We start from the raw sequence: 14075 nt of genomic DNA, 5'->3' as shown, positions 1-14075 counted from the left end.
GAAGCACCAGTCTGGCAGCAGATTCCTGATGTTCAGGTCTCTGACACATCCCTTATCCTGTGCATTATCTTGCCACCCAACAAATCATGTCTAATTCTTTTGTGCATTTAATTAGATATTAAAAGTCCAAACAAACAAGCCTAAGAACCTGAATGGAGCAAACACAGACACTTTTGCACCAAAACCAGCACAAACTCTTGGAGACATTGGGAGCTCTGGGGCCCAAACCTGTCCATGGCCATGCATTAAACAGACAGGAGGGCCCTGGCCCATAGTTGCATTTTGGACACTTACAGCATCCCTCAGCATCACACCTGCTGCTGTGGAGTGTTCCATGCTGTGCCTGCTCCCTCCTTCTACACTTTATGCTTAGAGCTTCTTTATTAAAGCTCAGCCTTTATCTTTCCATTTCAGTAGGTGACAGGAAGGATTTGTCTTCATGTAAAAGGAGGAGGAGACACTGCTGGCGGGTTTTTATAGTATCAATTTTACTTTGTGAGGCAAAAACAATTTCTTTAGTGATAGCATCAGTTAATTTCCTATTGGAGAGGTGAGAAGAGACAGAGGGGGGGGAACAATCCGTTACAGGGTTTAGAGAAGCTGACAAATTGCAAAGTGGAGTTCTCCTGCATTTGCCTCTATATTTCACTGTTCCACAAACCACTTCATCATTCCGAATCCACAATCAGTTATTCTCCTGGGGCTCCTTTAAACAGCCCTTTGAAAGCCCCAAAAGAGTTTTGTTTGTTTTCAAGAAGCAAGGAAGCTTTCTGAAGGCACAAATCCACCAGTGAGGGCTGCAGCCCTGCTCCAGGAGGAGCAGGGATGGCAGAATGGGTTTCTTATGTGAAGTAAGCTCGCTGTAGTCATAAGTTATCTTTCCACACGTGCTTCTCTGAGTTAAATTCACTCTGTGTACCATTCCCCATGTGTTTGCTTCATGACCAGCAATAATGTGTGCATTTGTAGTGGCTTGACTCAGCCCAGGCCTTACCCCAGGATTTTATGGGATCATGGATGCTACCCAGAGCCAAACTGGGATTGTTCCAAATAATGTCACCCTCATTGCTTCTGTCACACCCAGGATGAGCAGCCCTGCTGTAGACAGGTGCACATCAACCAGGCAATGGGGATATGTCCATCTGCAGCAGATGGGGGCCTCTTCTCCCAGGAAAAGGGGGAGGGGGATGCTCTGAGATCCCCTCTGTTCCCCCTGCCTTCCCAGGGCATTGATGTCTCCAAACCAGCACTCTGCCCCAAAACCCCAGTCTCACCACAGGGCTGCCTAGAGCACAACAGGTACTGCTACCTCCAAGCCCTGGATCATTCTGATCTGGGCAAAAGGAGCTGCTTTGTGCCTCCAAACTGCCTGGGGAGCTGGATCACCTGCCTGGGGCCAACCCACGACTGCCTTGTAATGATTTGTAGTTAAAAGAACAAAATAGGCCATTTTGTGCCTCTTTCCTAGCAACATGCACCAGGGACAGGGAGCACCACTGAGAAGGTGTGTGTATTTACATACATATACATACATACATACATACATACATACATACATATATATGTGTGTACACACACACACACACGTGTGCACCACAGCCGGTCAGCCATCAGAACAGGAGTTAACCACATTAATTCACCTTCCCCTGAAAAACACTGCTGCAGTCAAGCCCTCAGGATCTCACACCCAAATGGCTCCCGCTCTCCATCACCAAGAAATGAAAGCTGTAAAGGAAGGAAGATGGAGAGGAGCCTTCAGGAGAGGGAGGGGGGTGTGAAGGGGACACCAGCCCCACCGCAGCATCGCCCGCGAGCTGTTTCATATTTATGCACTTGCAGCAGGGCACACAACAATGAGCTGTGCCATATACCATTCTCCTTGCATGGAATAAGCAGCCCTTTCCTCTGGGACCTTTCAGGAGAGATCATTTAAACAGAAACACGCTGCACTGGCTGGATAAAAGGCAGCCACCTAGAAGCAGCCTGGACGGAGGGGAGAGGGGACTGATTTATTCCAGGCTGAGCTGGAAGACTCCCTCAGCCATCTCTTCCCATAACAAATGTTATTTTCAGTCCCACCTGAGCCGACATTCATTTACTCCTACCCAGAAGTCACGTACACACATACTGAAGAATTTAAACAGTAGGAAAAAACCCCAGACATCCCTATGCATGCCTACTCCAAAAGGTACAAAAATTAAGATCCTTTCTCCACAGCCAACTTTAAGACAATACTTTCATCTGTTTTATCAGCATTGAATTTTTTTCACCCACCTTCATTTCTCTATGTGCTATACACCAATATTACTAGAACAAATCAATTATAAAGGATGGCAGATGACCACAGCCACACCAAAACTATCTCCCCACAAATAAGATATTGAAAAGGAACAAGATTACTTCCATTGCAAGTGGTCTGTGGAGAAGCCATCTTGCAGCTCAGTGCCTCAAACAGCAGTCTTGATCAACAGCTCAGGACTCGGTGTTCTCATGATGGAAATAATAAGAGGTAAATTATAGCACAACTGCTTATCTCTTACAGCTGACATAAGTAGTGTTCCTAAGACATTTCCTTTCTGATACTATGCTAGAGGTCTAACAGGTTTCCAGCTGCCTGGGCCAAGGATTTTCTATGCAAACAGCAGGTTCTCTACAGATGACATATAAAGGAAAAAATCTCAGCCTGGTCAGGCACCACATCTGCTGGGAAGTTAAACCATCATTACAATGCCACGATTTCACACTCAGGTTGGTTTGAAGCTGGCCCCATCACAGAACAGAGGCATCTGCTTTGGCAGGAGCACAGCTGTACTACAGGTGCTGTGATTTGGCTGCAAAACCCACCGTGCATTTTGGCTCCAGAGGGAGGTTCAGGTGAGAGCTGAGACAATACAGCATTTTGCTCCAGCATCACCAACTCGAACCCAGCTCATCCCAGGAATGATGTATTTTTATCACTGCTGCATGGTCTTATTGAAATATTTTTGGCATTTCACTCACAACAAACAAATATAACATCAAAAAATGCACTCTTAATTCTCATTAACTGTCCTCCCCATTGGCAGCAGCAGAGGAGAAGCAAGACTGAAGCAGCCAAGGAAGCAGAAATATTCTCAAACTGCAAAGGAGGGACTGAAGCACATGGTAGGAAATCCCTGTCTTATTTCTACACAGAGACAGCTTCTGCTGCTTGTGCTAGCACTACATCAACCCTATCCAAATTCTTAGGGAAAAAAAATAATCTAAGGTTAATTAAAAAAAAGAAAAACCGACAACCGTTTGAGAAAACTGCTTAGTTCAAGTGCACAGATGGGAGCTCAAGCCCACAATGAATGCAGAAAAGCCATCACCCAGCGAAACACAGCGCTCAGGAAAACGAGATGTGTGCTGGGAGTGACACAAAGTCATTGCCTGTCACGCAAGAGGATGCAGGAACTGCAGTGAGAGCACACAAGCCCCAATAGCCTCGGCTTCTGTTCAGCCCAGCTGCACCACAAACACTCCTGGTTGTGGCAGAGAGAACTGCACAGTCTGCTCTGCCCTCCTGTGAATCCTCCAAGGCCTGACCACCTGCACTGCCCTCCTCCATGAAGAATCTGCTGAGCTTCCTCTCTAATAGTCCATTTTAGCACTGCCTGGGTTCATCTGCACCCTCAAAAGCTGGGCTGAAATCCATAGATCTTTCCTAGCTCAATAAAACCTCCTGGGCCTGACAGATCCATCAGTGACAACTCAGAAAAGAGGGTACTCACTGTGGGCAGAGAGAAACCAGGTGCTTCGAATAAGAAACACCAAGCTGGGTGTTGCACTAGAAGGATCTCACAATGAACTGATAAAGGTGCAGAAACATGGAGGGATTTTGTGAAACCCTGATACCATTTGACACAGACACACAGCCCTTGGCTCCCAAGGAGCTGCACAGGTTGCTCATAGATTCACACACACACACAAGGACCAGACATCTCTGTGTCCCCAGCCTTAAAATCCACATACAAACTTGCACAAAGCCTCGAAGGGCACCCAGAAGGTGTGATTACACCCATTTTCTTGCCTTGGTCGCAGAACTGGGAGATTATTTCAGGGAAATAGGGGATCCCTATAAAGGCTGAACCATGGAAAATTCCCTTCTGGTCTGCAGTAAATAAGATATATGTGGCACTGGTCACTAAGGGGTCAGTGCTGCAGGAGCACGGCGCTTTCCCGGGCCGCCTTGCGGACACCTCCCTGTGGGGTACCATTTCTTTGACCCAGAATAAGATCATTTATCATACTGACCATGGCTGAGCTCCAATTTGCTGAGGTCACTAACTCTGGACGAGCGCTGCTCCACCCACATTCTCAGCCACCGGCCTGTAACCATGACAAAGCCCCTTCCCTGCCGCTCCTCTGCCATTATTCCCCCTGCCTGCATGGAAATGTATGGAAAAACAATTTGTATGTCCCTTTCCCTGCTTAAGCAGCTTTTTTTAAAACAGACAAACCAGCTCCCAATACCTGCTGTTCTTCCAGGTGTGTGACTGCTCTTTGCTTTCGGATCCGAGCAGACCCTCCAGGGATCTGCTCTCTAAAAGAGCTCAAAACCAGATCTAAGGGATCCTTCCAACTCCTCCAGCCTCCCATCTGATATGCAAATCACTCTCTGAAGCAGACCATGGTGTGCCATAAACTGCAGAAGAAGACCTGGAATGGCTGATATAAATGGAGTCACAGGCAAATGGATTTGGTATTATGCAGAGTGAGCAGCCAGGCAAATTTTGCAGCAAGAGTAAAATCCATTTTCTCTGACAAGTGCACAAGCCAATCTTGCCACACACTGGAATGGGCAGTGATTGAAGTATTAGGGAAGAAATTAGGGGGTAATTAATTAGGGGGTAACAGGCAAAAGAGAATTGCAATCGTTGCCCTCATCTGTTCTTGTCTGCCACAAATGAACAGCAAGGTCTTGGCTTCTGTAAATTTTAATTGCTTTAAGACGTCTTTTTGTTGCTTCTCACCTAGAAGAGCAATGCTCTTCTTAATTTTCTTGTGTCCACAAAATGGGAAAGGATCACAGAGGTCTTTCAGAGCCTTCCTGTCAGCAGTGAGGACTGAGATCCCAGCTATCACCCAGCAATTCTCAGCCCTGAGGTTTTAATCACAATGCTTATGAACTGGAGAGGAGCTGCTTGGGATCTTCCACTCCCCACAGATTGCTGGTAGGGAAATACAAGTTCAAGGGATCTCCAATCCCACTGCTAGCCAGCAGCAAGCCTCCAGATCCATCAGCTCCCATGACAAAAAATGCAGCTTCGAGCTGATTCTCAGGGTAAACCTAATCCCTACTCATTTCCAAAGTCAGAGCATCTAATCCCGTAACACCCAACGCTATTGTCACTTCAGGCTCCCCAATAAATGCCAGTGCACCAAACTGTCTCTTTTAATTAGGATCACAGATCACTAGTGTTGGCCCAGGGTCTTGCCTCTCGTTCAAAATTGTCAAAGGAGGGAGCTGAGAGAGCCTCAAAGACGATTGCCCCAGCAGCCAAGTACCAGCCTGGGGATTGCAGACATTAAAAAAAGCATCTCCTTAACAGGTCCTGTGATTTTATCCCTCTGCCAGTGCAGAATTATTCTCAACAAAAGACCATCCTGAGCCTTGTCTGCTCTGATTTTAAGAGGTTTGAGCACTGTAGACCTGCTACCAAACCCCAAGGAGACTGTGCCATGGTCTAATAGTTTTGCAGTCAGAAATCTTCTGCTAATGCACTAAACTCCCATTTCTTCATTCCTCCCTATCAATCTATACTAGATGCTATTGCATCACGCTGGCTATAATCTGTCCTTCTCAATGATAAAGGAGTTATCCCACCTCATCACTTTTCCATTCATTTATCCTGTTTAACCTTGAATGTTACTGTGTGTTAAATTTTTTTTAAGCTCTCAGCAAGACAATTCAGAGAATGCATTACTAACCACCAGTGTAAAGCTTTGCCAAAACCCAGCAAACTGAAATTTCCCCTCTCTCCTATTTTCCCGGTTCCTGAGTTTTGGGTGTGTGCACTGAGGGCTGAAAATTAAAACCTTATTGCTGTTAAAGAGACAACACAGAGCTGATGTGCAACCACGGAGGAAGGTGGCTGCTCCTGCCAGAGTGCAGAGGGATTCCCTGGCAGCCTGGCACTGCTCTGCACACAGCCAGCCTGGCCGAGGGAATTCCCTGGGCTGGGCTTTCCCTGGCACTGCCAGCTGGATCAGAAAATGCCTTGAAGTCAAATCCTTGCCCCCCTCCCAGCCTGGCTGGTGGCTGTGTCCCCTCTGGCTGCTGGATGAGTCAGTGTCTCAGCTCAGCTCAGGAAATTGCCATGATTTTATTCCTCTAAATACAGAAATCGCCTCTCACTTTTGGGCTCAGATCTGCTTTGCTATTATTAGGCTTTCATACAGGGCCAAGCACCATTAAACCGATTCCTGTCCACCCAACCCAGCCACCCCCACAGATACTCCAAGCTCCTCAGTCTTACTTGAAAGGGAAAAAGAAAGGGCCAGTGAGATGATCAGGGTGGAGGAGAGGGGGGGGTAAGATTTACAAGTGAATGGAGGTAAGAATGGAGCAGTTTGTGGGATAAAGGGGCTGCGGAGGGAGCTTTACAGATGTGCAGAGGGACGGCGGCTCATTGTTTAATTAAGCAGAAAGTGGCTCTTTTGAAAAGCAATTTTGCACAGGAGCTCTGAGCTCAGCAAACAACTCCTGCGAGTGAGGGCAGGAGGAGAAAGGAACAGCTGGCCCGGAGCCGTGTGAACCGCATGCTAAGCGGTTTAAAGGGCCCGGATCCTCCTCCCCAGCCCTGCTCCGCTGCCACCCTCTGAACAGCGCTGTCAGCACAGCAAATCCCACCGAGAGAAAAGAGCCAGAGGAGGGGGGTGGGACGCAGGGGTTATCCTGCTAGGTGTCCGCACTGCAATACAGCGGCTGGGAAGGAGGGTGTAACAGCCAGGCTTTGTTATCCCAGGGATTTGGTCACACACAAGAGCTGGTTTCCCAGTGCCTGGGAAGCTCCTTCCACAATGAGCTGGGATGAGCTGATCCGGTAAAGCAGCTCCACGGCCTCCCAGGAGGGTGATGGGACTGTGAGGACGAGCGTTTATTTCCCTGTTCCCTCCAAAGGGAGTCGCTGGGACAGGCACCGGGAGCTGAGCCCCACGCCAGGAATGCTCCATCCCATCGTGACAGCTCTGACACTGCAAACACTGCTCACCCACCCTGACTGCTGAGCACCCATCCTGCATCACCCACCGAGCCCCCTTCCCTTGCCACCAAATCTGTAATTTCCTGCCTAAAAGAGATGCACGAGTGGGATGCACGAGGAGGGGAATAACCCAAGTCCTTTGAGAGCTGCAAGTACCACACACTGTGGTTAAAAAGATTTGACTGCATGAAGTTCCACAGATCTATGGGGGTTTTTTTACCGTTCTGCTAATAAGCCTCTACATTAGCAAATATATTTTTATTCTTTCTTTGGAGCAAGTTTTAAAATGTTAGGAATAATAAACAGAGCAATAAAAGCATGCCAGAATATTAATGACTCAACTACGATGTACCACCCAGCACTAGCACTTACCAACAGCCAACGCCAACTGCAGCTCTGGATTTTACAGGTTCTTTTGGTCCAGCACCCCAGTCAATGCTGAACACATGCCATGCTCTATTTTGTAAGCCACCCTGCCTGTAACAGAGGTCTGATCTCTCAGGATCCCCAGGCTCTTCTCCCAGAAGATGAATGCTCCCAAGTCCCCAGCAGTCCTCCATGCTGTGCAGAACAAGGCCCCTGGAAAGCAAAGCTCTCGAGGAGCACACCATGCTCTTCTCTACAGGGATTCAACAGAAGCAGCATTTGGTAGATTATTTTAATTTTCCCTCTTAAAAAAAATCTGACTGGCAGTGGGCTTTTATTCCCTTGAGTTTTGGTAAAGGGAAACCACAAACAATTACCAAAACAAGCTGATTAATAATTTAACCTTTCAGACTTGTAAAGTGCCAAAATAGATGTGAATTCTTGATTAGCCCAGAAGGCCCCAGTGAGCACCAGTGAAACTGCTGCTCCAAAATCATGAGTCCCATCACTGAAGCCACATGAGAAGTTGGAATTCAAAGGTCTGTGACAGCAGCTGAGCAGCCCGCAGCACAAGTGCCAGAGACTTTACACACAACCCCAACCTCTGAGTACAACATCCAGAAGACAGCACAGCAGAGAGGTTTTGTAAACACTCTTCATCAGATGATGAAGCTGAGCTAAACCTGAAACCACTACAAGGGTTAAACAATGCCAGTGACTTCCTACCCTTCCACCAGCATCCATGCAACTCACATGGCCAAGACAAATCCACCACTGTGAGTCCCAGAGAGATGGAGGAAGGAGCTCCAGCATCACTTGCAGAGCTGTCATACAATGATCTATTTGATTACTGAAGCACTTGGTTAAATTGCTGTGGCTTGTTTCAGGAGAAGGCTGCCAAATACATTTTCAGTTTTTAATCTAGGGTTTCTCTCTTTTATGCTCCATTGTCTCTAATAGCCTCTTAGATGCTTGAAAATAAAGTTGATTTCCCTGCCAATTTAATCCTCTCTCCATGTGACAAATATCGTTATTCCCCCAGCTGCTTTCTCCCACACACACTGTTTTTATGCAGAAGAAGCCAACAGGGCATAATGCCTTTAGATCCTCAAACATCATTATCAGTGAAATCATCAGGATAGCCAGAAATTTGGGACAAGACTCTTGTTTAACTTGAGGTCTTCTTTCTGCAGCAGCTCTACAAGATCACACAGTCCTGCACAAAGTGTGGCTTAGGTAAATCTGCTGCCTGTGCACATACACCACACCTTTCTAAGTTCCCACTTTGGCAGCAACTTCAAAATGCAGCCTGAGACAGATCCACTTTGGAAATAAAGAACTGCTAAAGAATTGACATCAGGATACAAAATGCCCCTCAGATAATAAAAATAGGTCCTGCCACGTGGCTGTATCCCTTGTGGCTTGCTCTCGTCCCATTTGCAGCTTCCTTCCTCCTGCCTTTCCCAATCCCTCCAGGAGTCCAACTCCAAGCATCAGAAAAGGACAGAGAATCAAATCTTCTTGAAAAAGTTAACTGGATCTGGAACCCACCTACTTTCCATCTAGTGCCTGTTACCAGAAAAAAAGAAATGACCACATAAAGAGTTTGCTCAAGCAACATTATCATTTAGAGAACACTGACTGCCCCTGCCAACTATGGAGCACAAATTGTTTTATTCACGTAAATATTTGTAGGTATTTCTTCATATAATTTTCCACCTCCCTTCCCTTCTGAGATATGTATAAAAATGCCTAAACAATTAAAATATAGGTGGGCCCCATAACCCAGAGAGAAGCAACTGTTCTGCAAAAAGGAGGACAAAGACAAAAATAACCTAGAAAAAAGGAAGAGTAGGTAAGAGAGGCCAAAATGGCCAAAAATAAACTTGGCAGCTAATGAAATCACTTAAAATGGGGTTAGAAGTGCAGGTCTTCAAGTAGTGTTCATACTACAGGTCTTTCCCTGGAGAATTCAGTGATGGACATTCAGGGTAAGGTGAGCAACAGGATGTGCCCAGTAGAACTGAGCTGTTTTATTTCACTAATCATTGCAATTCTGGCTGCATGAGGGCAGCAGGGACCTGGCTATGCATATCTTTATTTACCCAGAGATAGGAGAGTTAAAAATTTCTTAGTGTGAACAAGGGAAATACACAGCATTAAGAACAACATAAAATTTCAAGAAAATTATTGATAATTTCTGATATAATTCCATTGATTCCTCACCACCACAACATAATTGTCTTCTGGAAGTATCATGAGTGGTGTTTCCAGTAATGCCTTACTGTCAGACATTCAGGCCACCTCTGGGCTGGGTGTAAATGTCACCACAGCAGCTGCCTCACAACTCAGTTTATGCTCCTCAGATGCTGCAATCCACAACCAGCCCCAAAATTAAACTTCCCTGACAGCCAAGGCACCAGAGAGCAGCAAACCAGGGCAGCTGACAAGGGGGTACTGCCACTTCTGCCACTCCTGCCACAGGGACAGCAGTGTCTGGAAAACAAGGCAGAGGGAAAAGCTGGGAGCAATAATGTGTTAGCTGGATCTGGAATGAATCACTGGAGATCAGGAGTTTGAACCCTGAGGCTGAGATAGGCCTTCAGGGAGAGATTTATCCCTTAGGATAAATGCAGATCCTACTAAGGCTGCAGAAGTCTTCCCAGCAGCTTCAGGTGGGAATGGATCAGGCAAACAATGCAACTGCACTGCTGACAGCCATGGGGCTGCAAGAATCCCTCTTTGGAATTAACAGCCTCCCCTCCCCTAGCAGGAATAAACATCTCCTGTAATAATCCTCTTTTCTTCAGCATCTGATCATGGTTTCAACACCACCAAAACAGTGGGTGCTACTGGGTACTTTAAATTTGCAGAGCACTGAAGAAAATTATGCTCTAGTCCCCAAGTTTATACACCAACTAAATGAGTGGTTTAGTATTTCTTTGCTACTCTTCATTTAAGGATCTTAAAGTGCTTCAGCAGTGCTGGAATTTAATGCTGAATTCTCTTGTGATACATGAAAATATCATTAGCAACAGGGGAAAGTTAAGCAACATGACTAAACTCACAAAGCAAATCAGCATCAGGTCATGTTTCTGGAGCCTTAGTGCCTGTCCTTAACCACAAGATAACACAATATTGCAGTACTCCTGTGATATTTGAATTACACATACTTATGTCCAAGCATCAAAAGCACTTCTACCAATCTCTAATTACTTCCAGGCACAGCAAAAAGATTTCAGACCTGGAGGTTCCCAGCACCTAGATTATGGTATCAGCCATTTTGAGATATTGGTTGCTAACATTCCCTCATGGCTTTGTGTTATTTTGGTTTATAATCCCACTCCAATAGCATAAAGCAGTGCTATCTAGCTAGAAAAATTCAGAACATACCTGTGGCAAAATTACACTACAACTGAAGTATGCACACAAGTGAGTGAGTTAGTGCAGCACTGCTCAGTATTGATATTCCAAATTGCAAACCAGGAATTACGACTGCTTATCCCTTGAGCACTAAAATCTGAGTTTTTATTGCAGTGAAGGCCATGGGCAGGATGTCCAGCATCCTAGTTGAGCATTAGGTTTACTGTTTTCAACTGCAGAGTTCATATGAAAATAATCACATTTACTTGAAAGGTCAAATGAGTAGATAAACAACATTTATGCTACATTGCTACACATCCCTCCATATATCTATACACCACATAACCACACACACACACACACATATATATATATATGTGCCTCTTGGAAACCTCAGAACAGGCAGGAAGAAACAAAAGAGAGAGGATGTTATTGGTGGTTTCAAGTACCAAGAAAGACAAACGTAGACTTGATGGAAACATCCAGAGGCTGTTGTCTATCCAGCAGGAGGGAGGCAAAAGTCTTAAGGAAGGACTTGATTCACAAGTGCTTAGAGAACAGGAAAGACCTCAGACTTGAGAACCAACCCCTGTTTGCCAAGCTTCCTGATCCATGGCATGTCTGAAAGAGCTTTTAAAATACTTTGATCCTTGCTGGCAACTCTAAGTGCTGTACAAACCAGCTTTGTTTCATTTGTTGTTCCTCTGTGAAGTTATCCAACAGGTTCTGATACTCACAAGGCTCTGGTTGACAGGGCAAAGTCACCTGATGCTTTTTGACACCATCGAATAAGAGTTCTGCACCACCTCTGAAATAAAAACAATGAACCACTGAGATTTTGCTTTATTGTCAAAAGAAGGCAGTACAAAAGAGGCGATTTACATAGCTGCCACAACAGAGAAAACAAATGACACAGACTATATTTAGCACAGGATTCCCTTTGTCTTTTTTTTCCTGTCACAAACCAGAAGTGCACAGGGGAAGCTGCCAGTTCCCTTTGCCAGCACAGAGAGGAGGCTCTGCTGCAGCCAGAACCCCACGGTGCCAGGCATCATCCAGTGGGATGGGAGGATGGTTCCCATCTCCATGTGCTCCCAAACCCCTGTGCAGAGCTGCTTCCACTCAAACAACACCACAGTCACCACACTCCATCCAGCACTGCTCATCCCCAACGCCTGCTGGCCAGAAATCTCAAAAATTGAGCATCCTTCTGGAATAAATAATCCCCCAGTTCCCAAGTGTGAACACACAGAAAGGGGAAATGACTCACACAAAGTTACAGAGCAGTCAGAGCCAGCAGCCTGAGAGTCCTGGCAGCTCTTTCTTGATCTGCTCACTACAAAGTGTCCCAGAGAGGGAGACTTGACTGGGAGAAGCAAGTGGTGAGGGTGACAGGGTAAAACAGAAATAAATAAATACACAGTCTTCCTCCACTGAACAACCTGATGTTCTCCCTCTTGTGACACTTTGAATTCATTAGGGAATACCCTCGGATAACAACTGATGGCCTCTGCAAGCACAGGAGATCAGGTGTGAGCAGGATATGCAGAGGCTGGCAGGTAAAGGAGCTGGAAACACGTTGGAAAAGAATGGGATTTGAATTGGGTCCAGGCACCCAACCTTAGGCTCTTCAAAAGAGTAACTAACTTTTGTAACTACAGCTTAGAAGCCTCAGCAAGCTCCTCGCCTCTACTCCTGTTCTGGAAAAGTACAATTGTGAAAATCTTGAGTTTTACCAACGTCAGTAATTTTCCATGATGTTGTAAGGCCACAGGCCAAACTCAAATTATAAAACTTTTACCATGTGATCAGGGACATGGATAATAAACACAAAAACTACTTTAATTTACAGGACACAGCAGCAGAGAGTGTGAGCTTCTGACTCTAGACTCAACCTACCCTGGCCAAAGTTTTAACAACTAGAGAACTCTTAAAAAACTCAGTTCACTTAATATTAAACTGAGGAAGAAAAATGACTAACACATTTTTAAAGGGCATAAAATTGTGGCAAAATGTTCTTCCAACTTAAATGCCAATTACTTTGGAAAAATTTTCATATGAAGTTACTTTCTGGGAACTTACTGGTGCCTCTCCTCCCTTCGAAACCATCATATTAAAGAGAAATATTTAAAACAAGCAATCCCCACCTAAGTATCAACAAAGATACTTCCAGATGTTATTAAGTTCCTTTAAATTCGATATCTAAAAATGCCACAGTGGGTTTCCTTGGCTCTGCAATGGCAGAGCACAACAGAACCCTTGTTATGCCTCCAGCAGCATTGCTTATATGCAGCAGCTCTCCTAAAGAGCACTCTGTTGGTGTTCTTCCACCAGCTCACAACAAACAGTTATCTCAAAATTGAAGCAGTGATTATTAACATGAGCCGAGATTCACGCGAGGGAACGAGTCATAACAATGATATGAAAAACATTTTTTCATGTAATGAAAACAAGGTCACGCTTTGTTACAGCGGGAAATGTAGATTGCAAGATAAGGTCCTTCTGTAAGGCGAGAGCTGTGGGGAACTCAGCTGTGGTTCCTACATAGAGAGCTCATTTATGCATTTCCAAGGGAAGCAAAAATGCATCTCACTCTTCTGGGAAAATTAGGAGAGTTGCTGCAGCTGGAAGCGGGAAAGATAGAGGAAAGGATTCTTAAGGAGAAGGGTATTTAAAGGGTTATGGCATTTCTGTGTTCGTGAAAGGGTGGGAAAAAGCGAATAAATAGCTGCCTTTTAGCTTCTGCTAAAAGGAGGCTTTAACGAAATAACACAAGTATTTCCACAAATATGCACAGCTTCCACTGCAAATGCTTTAAGACCCCAGGGCCAGAGCATGAGCAATGCTGATCCTACAGCAGCAAAGGCCTGGAAACTGAAATGCTACAGAGTGAGAACCTGGCAGCTTTACAGACCTGACAGGGCTCAAACACAAAGCACAGTGACGGCACGTGTCCACACACAAACACACACACAGACAGCTCAGAAAAAAAAAAGCCGAGAAACGAAGGGGAGGTTTTCATAAATTATTTTAATAATTAAAATTAAAAAAAAAAAACCTAAACAAGTCAAAGAGGTTGAAAGAGGTGAAAGAAAAAAAAAGGCCTGGCACAGGACGTTC

At 45.3% G+C, this 14075-nt stretch overlaps 1 protein-coding gene across 1 annotated transcript in view; it reads right to left on the bottom strand.

Moving 5' to 3' along the window:
• URM1 (ubiquitin related modifier 1) overlaps positions 1-12773 on the bottom strand; it is a 15275-nt gene extending 2502 nt beyond the window's left edge. The window contains exons 1-2 of the mRNA XM_031057312.1: positions 12757-12773; positions 11693-11796 (exon numbers count right to left, since the gene is read on the bottom strand). Of these exons, the coding sequence (XP_030913172.1) occupies positions 11693-11796; positions 12757-12773 (121 nt within the window). The remainder of the gene's footprint in view (positions 1-11692; positions 11797-12756) is intronic.
• Between the last annotated feature and the right edge of the window lie 1302 nt (positions 12774-14075).

This window comes from Geospiza fortis, unplaced genomic scaffold (assembly GCF_000277835.1).
Source record: "Geospiza fortis unplaced genomic scaffold, GeoFor_1.0 scaffold27, whole genome shotgun sequence".
NCBI lineage: Eukaryota > Metazoa > Chordata > Aves > Passeriformes > Thraupidae > Geospiza > Geospiza fortis.
Note: the sequence above shows the minus strand (reverse complement) of the source record. Positions and strands in the feature narration are given on the sequence as shown.